The sequence below is a fragment of the Argiope bruennichi genome, chromosome 11 (genome assembly GCF_947563725.1).
Source record: "Argiope bruennichi chromosome 11, qqArgBrue1.1, whole genome shotgun sequence".
NCBI classification, from domain to species: Eukaryota; Metazoa; Arthropoda; class Arachnida; order Araneae; family Araneidae; genus Argiope; species Argiope bruennichi.
Genome location: NC_079161.1, coordinates 40,319,992 through 40,337,157, shown reverse-complemented (window position 1 = coordinate 40,337,157; position 17,166 = coordinate 40,319,992). Strand labels below are relative to the sequence as shown.

Genomic DNA, 17,166 nt, shown 5'->3' with positions numbered 1-17,166 from the left:
AAATAACAAGGAGAATCAAATAACAAGGTAAAATGTTTGTTAAACAATTGAATTCCATAAATCATTTAAAAGTCAATAACCCGGATGAAAAATCTTGTTGCCAAAGGTGGCTAGTAATAATAAGGAGGAATAATACAAAGTAAAGATATATAAAACAAATAAAGGTATGAAATGCTCTCAATAAAACTATGGTGACGCAAAATTTATCTCTTCAATATAGAATAAAACGAAACTTAACGTTAAATACGTTTATATAAGTCATAAAGAATACTGGATATTCTCATAAAGATGATATGAGATGAGATGATGATAAAGATGATATAAGATTATGATATGAGATGAGATGATGATAAAGATGATATAAGATGATGAGATGAGATGATGATAATGATATAAGATGATGATAAAGATGATATGAAATGATGATAAAGATGATGATATGAGATGATGATAAAGATGATATGAGATGATGATAAAGATGATGATATGAGATGATGATAAAGATGATGATATGAGATGAGATGATGATAAAGATGATATGAGTTAAAGATGATATGAGATGAGATGATGATAAAGATGATATGAGTTAAAGATGATATGAGATGAGATGATGATAAAGATGATATGAGTTAAAGATGATATGAGATGAGATGATGATAAAGATGATATGAGTTAAAGATGATTATGATAATCCTTCATAAAAAAACAAAATAAGTACAAAGTATAGTAGTAAAGATGTATAAAGCGTAAACAATAAGGAAGTAGAAAGCATTTTCATTATGTTAGTGTAGATGTAGAACTTAACCTTTCATAATGTAAATGTTATGTAACGTAAAAATTCTCCAAAACCGCTGGGTGCTTTTAAAATTGCTTGCTGTAAAAATGTTTTTGAAGTTGATATTTCTGTTGACTCCTGCATCATTTACATTGAAACATGCATATGAATTTTTTGAGAATCTCATTAATAACAATTAAAAGTAACGTAAGTGTTCTCCCAAAAATTTCCCACATACTCTCTAATGAAAGTTCCAGTCCAGAGAACGCCTTACATGGGCTGGAGTATAATAGTTATGAAACATTAACTTTTTACTGAATCTATCGTGTGATCCTTGGCGTTTTATTTGGCGATTAATCCTTGGAATGCGCCAATAATATCCGAAAATTGAATTTGAGTTTTAGACATAATTTTCTCAACCGATTGAAGCAAAAATGTGATACAAAACTGCACTAAGGCATTGGGTTTTTGAATTATTCAGCATACACGTGCAGATTAATAGAAGGTTGTTGGATTTGGTTCTAAATTTGACAGGTGTCAATACTATAGATGTTAAAACTGTATACCAAATTTTATTCATCTAGTGTCCTTCATTTTGTAATTATCGTGTTAACTTATATTCAAATAGCTGGACATACGGACTTCCTCTGAGCGGATTTTATTCAAAATTTGATAGAAATCTGCAAATTTGCTGTAAAGACTGTTTACCAAATTTTATCCGTCTAGCTCAAAGCGTTTATGAGTAGTTACTTTGTCACAGACAGACAGACAGATGGATATTTTCTAAAACTATGTTTTTCGAAGCTCACTGAGGTCTAAAGCCTGGAGATTCGTCAAAATATCGATGTTGAATTTTTAATTTATTTTTCCAATATTCTCTTTATACTACGTTTACTAGAAAGTGAAAAAGCCTGCTGTGTAAAATTAAATTGTAGCCGCTACAATAAGCAATACGATGATTATTGCAGCCTATAAATTGAAGAATAGGTGCATACATTGAGGAAACAGTAATATAACACAAAAAAGAATATATTGAAATATTACTATTTAAGATTTTATTAATCTCAAATGATATTAAAGATGCCTGATAAACACTTGCTTGAAAAAAAGGTGAAACTAAATACAGCTTAAATCGATATAATTTACCTTACCCACCCATTCATTCTTTTTTTAAAAATTAGAATACAAATTTTAAAACTAAAAAGATTATTAACAAATTTTTACGATACGATATTTCATTTTACATATATCTTGCTAATTAGACTTTTTATTATAAAATCATTGCATTTATCAAACTTATTTCAGTAAAATGTTTCGTAAATCTGCAACGCAGTAAACTGTTTTGGTCATTAGCCCGCCGGAAAACATTTCAAACATTATTAAATAAGAAATTTCATTAAAAAATATGGAAGCAAACAAATGTGTGAGAATGGGGTACATAATACTACAAAGGAATAAGTCGAATTCATTCAGTTTAAGTGATTTACTTATTGAGACGTATCAAAACCAAGTTGCTTTCCGTATACTAAGCAAAAGCATGCAATGGCGTCATCCTCGGAGAGAACCAATAATATAGCCTGATTTTCTTCCATACTCGAAATAGAGTAGGGAAAGGGAATATGCTACCCGTAAAAAAATTCTTCATCCATTCAGAATTTGTTAGAATTATTTGTAAAACGATCTTCTTTACCAGAAGACATACTGCGCAAAGAAGCAGCATTGCAAATTCGTAAAGAGAACAAAATGAAACTGTAAATACGTATGAAAACATAAACAATAAAAAAGCATGAAATGAATGCAACAAAGACGTTGGATTTAGCCCTTTTTAGAGCAAAAAAACTAAAGGATGCAGAAATAGCAATATAAGAATATTCTCGTAATTTCGTTTCTATGTTATAGAAAGAGAAGTTTATCCGTATATCCATTCTTTATCACTGGTAGTGGGAAACTGTTATTCCAGGTAATTGTAAATGGCGAGGAAACTTCCAGAAATTTTTGTAAAAATGTGTAAATATAGAATTATTTAGTGAATTGAGATTTAATGAAGCTTAGCCTAAGCATTTATTTTGTATTTTTTTGTGAAACCAGTGGTCTCCCTAAAATTTTCTCGCATACTCTCTGGTAAAGATGTTATCTCAGAGAAAGCCTTGAAAAAGTATTGGCGTACAATAGTCACGAAATATTAGCCTTTGGCTTGAATTAGCAATTTACCGAATCTGTCGTGACACACTTGGCGAGTTATTTGGCAATTAATCCTGCCACGTGATTAATAGTATTCGAAAATTGAGTTGATATTTAATACACGTTTTTCCCAATTGATGGGAACAAAAATTTGACCCAAACTACCCCTGAAGTGACAAAATTACATACCAAATTTGATGTTTTAAAGTCATTCCATTTTTGAGTTATTGCATGTTTTTGAAAGTACAGATCAACTTCAACCGAAAGTACGGCCAACTCCTTGTTAGATTTGGATCCAAATTTTACAGATGTCTACACTATCAATGTTAAATCTGCGTACAGAATTTTATTAATATAACTCTTTCGGTTTTGTAATTATCGTTTTAACTTAGATTCGAATAACTGGACAGACAGATTTCCTATGAGTGGATTTTGCACAATTTTTAAAAGAAATTAATAGATTCGGTGGAAAGACCATATACCAAATTCCATCCGTCTAGCTCAAAGCGTTTTTAAGTTATCTTTATCACAGGCAGACTTTTCCAAAAATGTGTTTTCAGAACTCAGAAAGTTCTTAAATGTGAAGATTCGTCAAAATCTCGAGTTCGAATTTTTTGACGGTTACAATTACTTCTTTATACTATTTTTACGAGAAAGTAAAAAAAAAAGTTAATTAATGCATTAAAATATGTGGTAGTATTATGTGTGACACATTGAAAATCTTCATTTGTACAATTCTTATATTGCGAATCATTTCCATCTGTGGATTGAATTGGATACTGGAGTTTATTTGTGCAAGAACTATGTTTAACTATACTGAGCCAAACATATGGTGTCTCTACAAGATATCTCAATTTCATTTACAGCAAACAACATTCAATTCTTATAAGTCTTCCTTCTCCATAACCCGTGGAAATGTTCACCTCACATTTCTTGTATGCTAATACAATAATGCATGTTCTTTTCATTTCCCCTAATAAAGGTTTGAATTCCTGAATCATAAAGTATTGGCGATGGCCAATTCCAAAACAAAGAACTGGGCCTTGTGCTGAAATAACGCAGCATGTACATAGCGCATTCTGACATAAAACGGCGTTTTTAGACAGAATGGATCCAAAAGTTACATTTTTATACGTTTGATCGTAAAAAACTACCGAGAAAATTTCATTTAACTGCGCCAAATTTCTCATTCACTCACAAACGAATAGATAGACCGCTAGATGATTAACCCGTTAATGGACTTGGTTCAAAATTCAGCACATCTAGATTTTTTTTATTAGTATTTATTAAATTTCTTTTTTCAAGCGATTTTTTTAGCGTTTCTGAATTATCATGTTCACATGTCCATGCACGGAAAAATAAACTTTCCATAATATTATTTGGCCACAGTTTGATGAAAAAAAAATCCATTTATTAACTCACTTTTAATTTTTAGTTTTTTTGCGCTTTTGATTTATCGTCTTCACAGACAGATAGACAGACTTTTCTAATGGAATTTATCTAAAAACTGATACAAATCCGTAGTTTTGGCGACAATACCATATATCATATTTTCTAATAAAATCCATTTTTTTCTCTTTGTTTTGCCTTATTTTAACTATCGTTTTCATAAACAAACATAATTCCAAAAATGTTTTTTCAAGTTCAGACAGTTCTAAAATGCAAAAATTCATCATAATCTTGCAGGTAAATTTGTTTTATAATTATAATATTTTCTTTTCGTATATCTTATATGAGTAAAAAAAAGCGGTCTTCGTTTATAGAATACTGTTATAATTTCTGCACGTCTCTCCGAGCGAAAATTCGCGTGCCAAGAGCCCTTTTTAATGGCATCCTTAAAAAGCGCACGTACAAAATATAAAAACGAATTACCTCAAGAGCACTCATCCACCGTCGCTGTCATATCGTATAACTAACTTACATCACGAACTTCAAACTCTTGCATCAGTCCCTGAGCGAGACCAGAATCCTGATTAGGCATTATTTAAGGTTCTTTCATTGGTATTCTTGGCAGGTCGCGACGATTGTCCTCATTCTTGGGTTTTTAAAGTTGTGCATCATGAATTATGTGGAATTATGCACGCATTTTGACTCTTTGAGAATTTTGTTGCATTAAGCAAAATGCTATCTGCATTTGAATGCCCGTAAGGTGCCTGTTTTCGTAATTATGGCTTGTTGCTGAATGTATTTTGCGCGAATAGACAAAAAATATATATAGTGATTATATAAATAACGATAATAATATATAATAAATATAATAATATAAATAATAAATAAATAAAATAATATAAATAATGACTATATAAATCATTATTTTATATAAATAATATTATAAATTTCAATTTTCTAAATTTTGAATCATTTTATTCTTATTCATATGGTTAGACGGATCGGTAAACAGTCTGTAAGACCCTCTCCTCTGTTCCCAACGAGGAAGGTTGCAAACCAGCCAGGAGAGGAAAGGTCTCGTGATATCCGAGAGGAAAAAAAAACAAAAGAGGGACTAAGATGAGGTGGTCGGACAGATAAGGAACAGAGAAGGAAATCGAAGATCGCGTCGTTCGTAACGGACGAATGGAACTTGATTTTATTTTAAGATTTATTTATTTAATTCGTACATGTAAATATGTAAATTTCGGTAAAGAATATATTAATCTAGAATAGGATTGTTTGTTGCATTTATTTCTGCAAAATGATCATGACTGAGCTGGAGAATTTAACTAAAGCAACCGTTCAGATCTAGGAGGAAAGCTGATGCCAGTCCTTTTGGAGCACTAGTACTAAATGGCATAGAAGGGAACTTCAATCAATCTTTCAATAGATTTGTTACTGGCAGTTATTATATCTACAACTTAAGTGACATAACATAAATGCCATATTTTATATATCTAGTTCGTTATACTTCTAAGGCGTTGTTTTCATATTATAGATGAGCAAATATACTGTAGAACAATAAAAAAATGTATGATATAGTCCAAAATTTGGTACATGTCAGCAATTCTGCTGAAAGAATCATATTATAAATTTGATTTCTGCATTTTTGAACTATTACAGTCTCTATACATATAGTTATTGAAAATATGATGGAGATGCATACATTTTTAAATAAATATTAAATCCAAATTTCTTTATCTAATTCATTGTATTTTACTTTTTTTCATTATGTGCTATAGCACAATAAAGAAATGTAGGATTTGGTGCATATCAGCAATTCTACAGGAAGACTTATATTCTAAACTTGATTACTGACTTTTTGAACTATTATAATTTACATACATATGGTTATTGAAAATATAATAGATATGCATGCATCTTTAAATAAAGGCTGCATTCCAAATTTCTTCATCTAGTTTGTAGTTTAGAGTTTTCATCATTTGCTATGGAACAATAAATAAATGAAGGATTTGGTTCAAAATTTGATACATATCAACAATTTCTGCTGACAGAATCGTATTCTAAACTTGATTACTGACTTTTTGAATTAATATAGTTTCCATATATATAGTTGGCAGACAAATATATTTTCAGCAGACAAGTTTTATCAAAAATATGAAAGAGATGTATAGATGTTTGAATGGCCACATGTCAAATTCTCTCATCTAATTCACTGTATTTTAGAGTTTCATCATATGCTATAGAACAATAAATAAGTGTAAGATTTCGTCCAAAATTTGATACATATCAGCAATTCTACTGACAGAATCATCTTCTAAATTTGATAGCTAACTTTTTGAACTATTATAGTTACCATACATATGGTTATTGAAAATATGATAGATTTGCATACATTTTTAAATAAAGGCTACATGCCAGTTTTTTTCATCTAGTGCATTATAGTTTAGAGTTTTCATCATTTGCTATAGAATAATAAATAAATGTAGGATTTTGTATATGTCAGCAATTTTGATAACAGAATCATATTCTAAATTTGATTGCTAACTTTTTGAACTGTTATAGTTTCCATACATATAGTTGGCAGACAAATATATTTTCAGCAGACAGATTTTATCAAAGATATGATTGAGATGTGTACATTCTTAAATAAAAGCTGCATACCAATTTTTTAAAATTCAATTCATTATTTTTTATGTTTTCATGTTCACAAACAGATATACGAATCAATAGACAGATGCAGTCCATTTTGGGGGGGGGAGATGAATGAAAATTTGGAGGCTAAGATTTTTACTGATCACAATAATTTTTCTTTGTAATTTTTTTTTTGTACAAGAAAATAATAAAAAAATCAATAGTGTTCTATTCCTTCCCGAAATTCTTTTTCCCTTATAAAAGTGTAATCCTACCCTGAATGAAAACTGAACAGTAGACAAAATCGTGTAAATGCTTTGAACGCAGGTTTTTATTATTCAAGGAATCAGAGACAGCGGCTAAACAAACAAAAAAAAAACTATACGAACAGAGTTTTCCGTCTTCTTTCCAATCTTTGAGTACAGCGGCAGAGTGGATGAACGCTTTATGCTTCGTAGTATAATCAAAATAGTATGCATTTTGAATGCCTTCCTTCCAGTCGACTGATATCGAAATTTTATAAAATCGCTTAATTTTTGTAACAATATTACATGCCAAATTTCTTTTATTTAAAGACTTTATATTTATAAGCATGCAATAGTCAATCTCTTGGCGAATATATATTTAAGAATTTGATATGAATTTATTATCTAGATACTAAATCTGTGTATCAAATTTGATTTATGTGGCTCTTTATGTTTTTAAGTTAATATATTCGATTCTACTCTAGAAAACAGAAAAGCTTCCTTTGGATAGATAGCAGACAAAATTTGATAAAAAATTTATAAATTTGGTTGAAGATTGTCATCAGAGTTCATCTATTTGTCTCAAATTATTTTTGAGTTACAGCGTTTCAAGAAAGAGGACGTAATTTTAAAAAAAAGAAGAAGAAGAAATGATCTCGATGTTTTTTCGCATAATCTGTAATAAATGTACATGTATGTTATTAAGAAGCCTACAAGTGCATGATCTCTCACTATTTTTTCGCGATTAATCGCTGACATGTAGTTAATACACCAGTACTAGAAAATCCAATGCGTAATTTGTACATTTTTATGCAAGCCGACTGAAATTGAAATTCGACACAGAACTACATGTAAAATCATAAGATCACATACCAAATTTCATATATTTCGTATATGTGACTACGTTCTGGATGAATATTTTAGAAAAAAACTATCTAAAATAGTTATATTTTTGAATATTTTCATAAAAAATTATTCAAAAATAAAACATCTATAAAATTAAAGTATACCAATTAAATAATAAAAGTTTTCTTTAAAAAAATTGAATTTTTTTTTTTTTTTTTTTTTTTTTTTTTTGGCTAAAAAGAGGTATAAAGCAAAAATCCTCAAGTTTAGAGTTTTATCAATATAGCTTAAGAAATACATTATCTAGTTCCTGAACTAAAAAAAAAGCTGTATTTTTTTCTATCCGTTCTTTAAATATTGGAATTCGACTGATAAATAACAAGAAATTTTTATTATTCTTTTTCACATTTTGAAGCCCTAAAACAAATATAAAATATTTCTAAATGAATATAATATTTTTTCCTCTTGTTCAAGAATTTATTATTGAGAAATTTCTATGCCAATTTTGGATGAAAAATATTTATGAGGATTATGAGGATTTATAAGGATTTAATTTATGAGGATTTCGTTAGGAAATTCTATTATATTCTATATTTGAGAAAATAGCATCTAAAGATGTAAAATAGCATTAAAAAAGAATGTAAATATAAAAATCAGTGTAACTTCCTAAGAAATAGATTTAGAAACTAAATTCTAAATGTTTTATAACAATAAGAATATTAAATAAAATAAATTTCATATTTTCGTAAAAAAAATCAACTTTTCAATATTGTCCAAACCTTAAGTCATTGTGTTTTTGAGTTATCGTAGTTACGCGTTTTTGAAAAGACAGACCGACATACGGTCTATCTTTTGATGGATTTGGTTCCAAGTTTTATATATATCTATACTTTATATATTAAATCTGTATAACAAATTTTGTCCACCTAGCTCTCTTCCTTTTGAAGGTATCGTGTTAACTTATATTCGGACAGACAGACTTCCTTAGCATAGATTTCGTTCACTATTTGATAGAAATCAACAAATTTTGTAAAAAGATCGTATGCGAAATTTTATCCGTCTTTCTCAAAGTGTCATTGAGTTCATCGTCAGATATAATTAATTCCAAAAACGTGGTTTCTAGACCCAGGGATGGTCTAAAATGTTAAAATTCCACAAAATATCAAGATTTTTTATTATATGTGTAAGTAACAATACGTTTTCTTTAATACTTCTTGCACATGGAAATAAAAAAGTTACTTATAGTAATTGTTTAAAAATGTTTTATCTTTCCGTTATAGAACCAAATATTTTTAATAACACGGATAAAAGCAATTTAAAGGTTTACGAAATTACATTTTTATTGACAATTTGATGTTATTTTTATCATTAAAGCCTTTCATTGAAATGCTTTCCATTACCAAATATTTCGGAAATCATTATTCGAAAATGATTGTTAGTAATTAAATTAATGGAGATCGAGAGTAATTTAATTAATTCAGTAATTAAATTTCAGGGAGATTGATAGACACGAAACTGACGAATCTGGTCCGAATCTTGATATGTATTTATTTATTTATACGTATTATTTATTAATACATATTTATTTATTATTATTCACTTAATTATTTATATTTTTTAATTTAGTAATTAAATTAATGGAGATCGAAGACATTAAACACTTTGATGAATCTGGTTCGAATCTTTATACATATTTATATTTCTAATTAGTTGCGTGGTTTTTGTGTCATCTGGTTCGCATGTACACAGAAGGACATGCAGAAATATTTCGTTGCAACTTTGATAAGAATTCACATTAATTTTTTAATGTTAAATCAGCACATCATAACTCATTCTGTCCAACTTATTAACTTTTTAATTGTCCTCTTACATATATACAGGAGACATAAAATATCCTGGTCGAATTTTCTAATGATAGCAATATCATCTCATTACGTTTTCTATATCTGAAAAAGTAACAGATTTCTTTAAAATGTAACTGCTTGTTGCAAAATGAAGCTGTTTTTGAAATCTTGGGACGCAAGCAATATTTCCTTACATTTGTTTCCATTTTCAGTAATGAATTCTTAAATAGAAAATTTGTTTTTATGTTTATATTTTTAATCTGCCAAGTTAATTTTTTTCGGTATTTGGCTCACACTTTGATAAGTGTTTACACTATAGTCTTTAAATCTATGCACCGAATTTTATTTACCTAGCTCTCTCCGTTTTGTAATTTTCGTATTCTCTTATACAGCTCAAATTTTGATAAAAATGCAAAATTTCTTTGTAAACATAATATAACAAATTCCGTAAGTCCAGCTCAAAGCGGTTTTGAATATAGTTTATGATAAACAGACAGACAGACGGACATTTTCCAAAAATTTATTTTTCGAACTCAGAAAGATTTAAAACATGGAAACTTAACAAAATCTAGAGTTATAATTTTTCGACGATTACAATTCTTTCTCCATAGTACGTATACGAGAAAATAATAACGTCATGGGATTGGTCAGCATTAGAAAAGTTCATGTATACAATGAACAGAAGAGTATGCAAGACAATTAAAATAACACGGATTTTAATGTCTGATAATGTGATAGAATCGTGTATATGAAGTTACGTATAAGCGATTTCAGTGAAATTAAATATAAACCGTATACTCGGCGAATCAACTGATCGTAAAAAAGCAACTAGTGAAAAATATAAAGCAATATAATGTATTATTTGTAAATTGTAATCTATGACATGTTGGACGAAGATATAATTTAAAACGCCCTACAAAGCAAATCGTGGAAACTATCAAATTTAGGCTTGCAGTTAATTTTGGTGTAGTAGATGCTGACTACGAAAAGGTTTTAAGATTTTGATTATATTTCTAATTTAAAATTGAGTTTGAAATTAATTTTTTTCTCAATTACGTCAAATTTTAACAATAAAACAACGACAAAAAAATCAAGTTTACCACTTTATCATACACTGGTGATTCGAGTTAAAATTTTAAATATTTTTTAAATACGTTTTCATACCTGTTTATAAATACAAACATCCGCAAGAAGTTGCATTTAAAAAAACTTAAACTTGTATTTTGAAAGTAAGACTCCATTAAACGCGCTATTGAGTATTCAGTTGCGAATACATGGTAAGAATATATTGTATCAGTCGTTGTATAGTAAATTTTGAACATTTATTAAAATTTGAAATAATTTCACAGAATTAAAATTGATATCTTTGAAAAGCTGCTTTTTTAATTTTGAAATTGTGTAGTAACATCTATTTTATGAAAAAATGCACCAGAATTATTGACAGAAAATGTTAAAATTCGATTAATTTAATATTAGATTAAAATTTTGAAAAACCCTTTCATAATACTATACATTTCACTTACTATTAAGTGATAACTACGCGTGAAATTTATTATTTCTAGGTCCAATTACTTTCTCGGTAGAAGTTTTGAACTTTTTTTGTGCTTTAATTTTGCTTTTATGTAATCATTTTCGTGGTAATGTAATTATCTTTATATCAAAATAAATGCTACAACTAATAATTAAAGGTCATAGTTCAATGCCTTTATACAAATCAGAATACATTTACGCATTCTTGATAATCGTTTGCATTCCGATGGGGGAAAAAAATACTGCAGAGGTTGCCAAATCTTACACCTAAAAAAAACTTTTTATTCGGAACTGCACAAGAGAATTACTTAGAGAGATGTTGTAAGATTCATTGCCATTCAACAGTATTCAAAAAGAAAGCAGAAACATTTTTATTATATTTACTTAATTTGCATTTACTTTTAATTGCAGTAAAATATATTTTAGAGATAACATTTTCTGAATCCAGCTTATTTTAAAGACTGAGCATTATTATGCATAAGTATTCTCATGCTTAACACATTCTTTTTGAATTTAAATTCTGAAAAAAAAATTCAACTGAAACGCAGTTTTTACTTTTTTGTAATTAAATTATATAAAGAATAAATTATGTTAATTGTAAAAAAAATAATCTATAATTTTTGTTTGGAGGTAAGAAATCGTATTATTTATAAATTGTCGCGCTTTAACTTTTTTTTTTCTATTTATAATCCGTAGAGTAATTTTCATATTATAGTTGTAAACGATTTGATTCTCAATTCAACTCACGTGCGTATAAAAAATAAATCGTTTGGAACTCTGCATTATCCGTTAAAAATATTTTTCATCGGTTTCTGTTGTTTTTCATACTTTGTAAGTAAATAAATTGCTAATTTTATATTAAATTAAAAAAATATTTTTGTGTATCTCGAATATTTATTTATGTCCACTGACAATTTTGATAAGTCGCCTGATTTTATATCTATTTCAATCTACTGAAAATACAGGTTTTTTTTTTTTTTTTTTTTTTTTTTTTTTTTTGAATTACCAGTGCTAATATGATATCTGAGAAATATAGACAACTGAAATTTGCTATGCTGTCTTAAAACTAAAATTATTGATATGTAGTAAATATTTGCTAAATTCTGTCAGGGAGAAGTTTATTGCTTTTTACCCTTTCGTATGCGAAATATAGAGAAAATTTAGTAATCGTCAAAAAATTCGAACTCGAGATTTTGAGAAATCTACACGTTTTAGACCACCCTGAGTTCGAAAAACACATTTTTGGTAAATATCCGTCTGTCTCTCTGTCTGTATGTGACAAAGATCACTCTAAAATGCTTTGGACTAGGTTGAAATTTGGTTAAAAAACGAAATTTGCGAATTTCTATCGAAGAAGTCCATCTGCCCGGCTGTTCAAATAAAAGTTAGCAAGATAATGGAAAAACGATGCGAGCTTGATAGTTAAAATTTCTTTTCACAGATTTAAAATCAACAGTGCAGATACGTGTCGAATTTTAAGCCAAATCTAACAATGGGTTGGATGCCTATCAATTTAGTACTTTCAGATACATGCAAAAGAGTGAACAGAAAAACGCAATGGCATAAATATATCAAATCTGTTATGGAATTTTATGATTAAAGGTATAGTTTTATGTTTAATTTTTGTTTCAATCTGTGGGAAAAAATGTCACTAAAAACAAATTCCCTTTTTGAATACTATTAACACATGCCAGGGATTAATCGCCAAATAACTCTCCAAGGATAATAAGATAAATTCAGTAAAAATGCCAAATTTGCGCCAAAAATTAATATTTCTTAAGTATTGTATGCCACTGCCATGTGAGACGTTATGGCAGGACAATTTTATTTCTGAATATTTTCTGAATAGAAAATTTCGGGGAGACCTCGTCACATGGTTTTTATATAAGCAAGATAATACAAAACGCAACTATAAAGATGGATGGCGGCTAGTTTGTAGTAAAATCTGTATCAAAATTTTTATCAAATTCCTCATAAGAAAATCCGCGCGGATTCAAACTCGATATCAGCCCTCTAAATGGGTATAATTAGACAGGTAGTCCCTACAATATAATTATGAAATTTACAATGTAGACAATTATTGAAATTTGGAAAAACCTGCCGATGGGAATATTAAATTTGGATATTGTTAAAGTAAATGCTTTGGGATGTTTTTTTAAAAGAAATGAGTAATTTTAAAACTACAAATTTAGTTTTGTTTCAAATTATGGTATCATTCGATCGGAAAATAATTGCACAAAATGTATATTCGGTGTCTAGGGATTGTATGTTAACCGCACTTCAGCAATTAATCATTCTAATGATGAAAGTTTGAAAGTTTTGGAGTGACCTTTTCTGCTGGTTTTGATAATGTCATCTAGTTTTATAGTAAGGTAATGAGTGTCAAACTAAACATTGAAGAAGAACTCTACTGTCTTTCCGAGCCGAAGACTTGCAAACAGTTATTATTGGTTAACGATCTTTTATAACTCAAGAAGCAGAGCATAAGTGGAAAAACATAAAAAATAAAATAAATAAATAAAATTCGCATAAAATAAATAATTAAATTCCATTCGTAAATACTTCAATAAAGGTGAACAGAGCCAGATAAAGTTCTGTAAAGTTCTTTAGGCAATGCCGGTTTTGTGATTCTATTCCAAATCCATATATATTCAATTAACTTTAATTTAATATTTAATTATGTAATTTTTAAGATACCAATATCAAGAAAAAAAATAAAATAAGACAATATTTAATTGCACGTTACTTTCAGAAGAACTGATTTCAGTAATATCGTGTATGAGAGAGATTTAAACTAACATAAATGCTTTAAAGAAAAAGGTTTAAAAAATTTCAACCATTCTTAATATTTAAACACAAAGTTTCTCAAGGCTGTTGTTGTCTGAGTCAAATAAATGGAAAAAGTAAGAAAAATAACACTTAATTCTGCAAGTGAATTTGGAAACATGAGAATTTAAGATCGTGAGAATAATATTGTGAAAGAAGACTTGATTTTAATTGACGATTAATATATTCGAATGCATAGTCCTTTTCAATCACATGAAAGTACAATTTCACATTTTCCTAAAAATACCATAGAACAATCTGGATGCTTTTGCTGCTCCCTGAAGTTTCATGGTACCTAGGCAATTGTCTATTTGGGTTATTTGATAATCTGGCTCTGGTAATGCGAGCAAATTCCATGCATTTTTAGGATATATGTATATAAATCCTTGAAAATATCCTTAAGAAATAATTGGAAAAGTACAAAAGAAACAGAGAAAATCAGAAACATTTCGTCAATCATCTTATCAATAAGATCCTATCCTTCCTTATCAGGAATGGACTCTTTAACGGCTTTTCGAATATGCTATGTGTATCTTCTTTTGATCTCACAATTCTAAAAAAGAATTGATCCGACAATATATTAGCTAATGCACGATTGTGCTTTCAGACTAATTTCAAAATAAGAAATTTTAGAAGGAAGGCAAATTTTTAAATGACGTCATGATGTGAAATTTAGTCTTTATTTATCGAGGTTTTGATTATCCGAGATGACTATGATCCCAAACAACTCATAATCGAGATTCTATCTCTACTAATAATAAAACTGAATGCGTGTATATGTTGGTGCTATGCAGGTCAAATTGTTTGAAATACAACTATGAAACGTGACCATACTTCGGAGACAGAGAATAGGTACCTCGGAACACATTTCTTGAAATTTTAATTACTTAAAAATTAAACTGAATTTCGATATTTATCCATGATAACTTCCGTAAATATTATTGTACAAAAATAAATTTTACTCCTGTTTAAAATTTGCCTTTTTAATGATATCAATTATAGTTGTGCAATTTGCCTGATTTCCAACAACAGATTATATTGTTGTCTGGAAACTTGCACCATTTTCATTGTTTCATCAAATATTTAAACGCTTGATTTGTTTTCCTTTGTTGCAAGCCAAAGTCAATATATTCTGTTTAGTACATGTGCAGTTTCCAAAACGAATAAAAAAGTGAAATTACAATACAGCGAAAATTAGAAAGATGGACTGGACATTTACTTTTTTAATAGCACTATGATGTCATGGGACTGGCTTCCATTAGAAGGGCTCTTGTATAAAATGAGTAGAATATATGAAAGATAATTAAGATAACACGACAATAATGTCTCATAATTTGATGTAACCATGTATATAAAATCCTATTTAAATAACTTATAACTAATATTTCCAGGAAGTCAGCCAGCCGCCAAAGGTGACTAGTTGTAAGGAAAACTTCACTTACCTTCCATTGATGTCAAGGCAATAAGGGGATCTACAAAACCTCGATGACTATTCAATCCTGGTGCCCCATTGATTACGGGACTACTGCTCAGGGAAGAAGTTCTGAAGGCAGGTGTCAGGGCATCGAGCCTCCCCGGAGACTCGACTGGAACAGGTCTGGACGGGTCAGGATTCGGACTCGTCGCTGAAGATGATGAAAGCAAGGGCCCGGCTGTGTCTTGCTGCTTCAGATTCTGTGGGGCTGCTGACCACAAGTGGGGCAACCAGGGCATGGGCCAGAAAGGAGGCATGTCCCGTCCCATGAGGAAGGGGGACAAAGTTGATGCTCCAGGCCAGAAACCGGCTTCCAGGAAGGGTAGATAACGTGATGGGACTTCTTGGGGATTCACATGATTGCAGGTGCTTTCTGGCTTACTGGTAGGAGAATCCATGATGAATTGTGTTCACACTTGTCTAGTCAATGGAGCAAACAGTAAGTCAAAGAATTGTTCCATTGATTTTTTGTATTGATAGTTTTGATAAGACTGAGTTTCAAATTACACCAACGTTAGATTTTACGGGGAAAAAAAAAACTAATAATTCAGAAAATTTGCTTTTAGACATTTTTTTCCTCTTAAATTTTCAATATCATTTTTAAATGTAAAGATCTCTCTGAGTGAAAATTCGGTTTAATAATATTATAAACGATATTACCATAAGTATTCAAAAAAATTTCCTTAGTTCTTTCCTTTTATCTTTTTTATAAGAAATGAGCACTATTTTATTATATGAATTTCATTTCACATTTTCTTTGCTAAAAGTTTTTGAAAAGGCAAAACTTTAACTTTGATTCAAGTCTTGAATGAAAAGAAATCAAATATCAACATTTATTTTTTATCTTAAAGATTTGATAGTTATCTTTTACATTTTTTCTTATTATAATTCCTATTATCTATCTTTAGATATAGTTATTTTTATTTTTGAAAATTTTTTACAATATTTTCAATTATAACTAACCAGCTTCCTTAAATGACATAGTTTAGCGTGGTGCATTCGTATTTTACTATACTAATTACTTTTTTCTTCTACTATTTCAATGCTATAGCTAAAAATATTGTTTCGTTACTTGGTTAATTTTCCATCACTCTTTTTGATGTCTTCTTAATATCAAAGTCACAAATGCATCATCAATTCTATAGTTCCAGTTGATTTATTCAACGTATATTCATTAGCTACAATCTCTTCAGTTAATTGCAATTAATATTAAATTGCAAGGATGAGCTCTCAGTTGCAATATTTTTTTTTATATTCCAACGCATTTTTTTAAAAAATCTAACAGTTATTCTAATAGTTTAAAATCTCAAATTATTTTCAACCTTTTATAAATAAAATCTTAAAACTACTTATAACATTTTAAAAATTTTTTACAAAATTAAGAGCATTTTCCATTTATTTTCTGTAAAATATAGAAAA

General features: G+C 29.0%; 1 protein-coding gene across 1 annotated transcript in view; it reads right to left on the bottom strand.

The window, feature by feature from the left end:
- Positions 1–16,230, bottom strand: part of LOC129956521 (hepatic leukemia factor-like) — a 29,671-nt gene extending 13,441 nt beyond the window's left edge. Inside the window, exon 1 of the mRNA XM_056068443.1 lies at positions 15,716–16,230. Within this exon, the coding sequence (XP_055924418.1) occupies positions 15,716–16,145 (430 nt within the window). The 5' untranslated portion in view covers positions 16,146–16,230. The remainder of the gene's footprint in view (positions 1–15,715) is intronic.
- Positions 16,231–17,166: the final 936 nt, after the last annotated feature.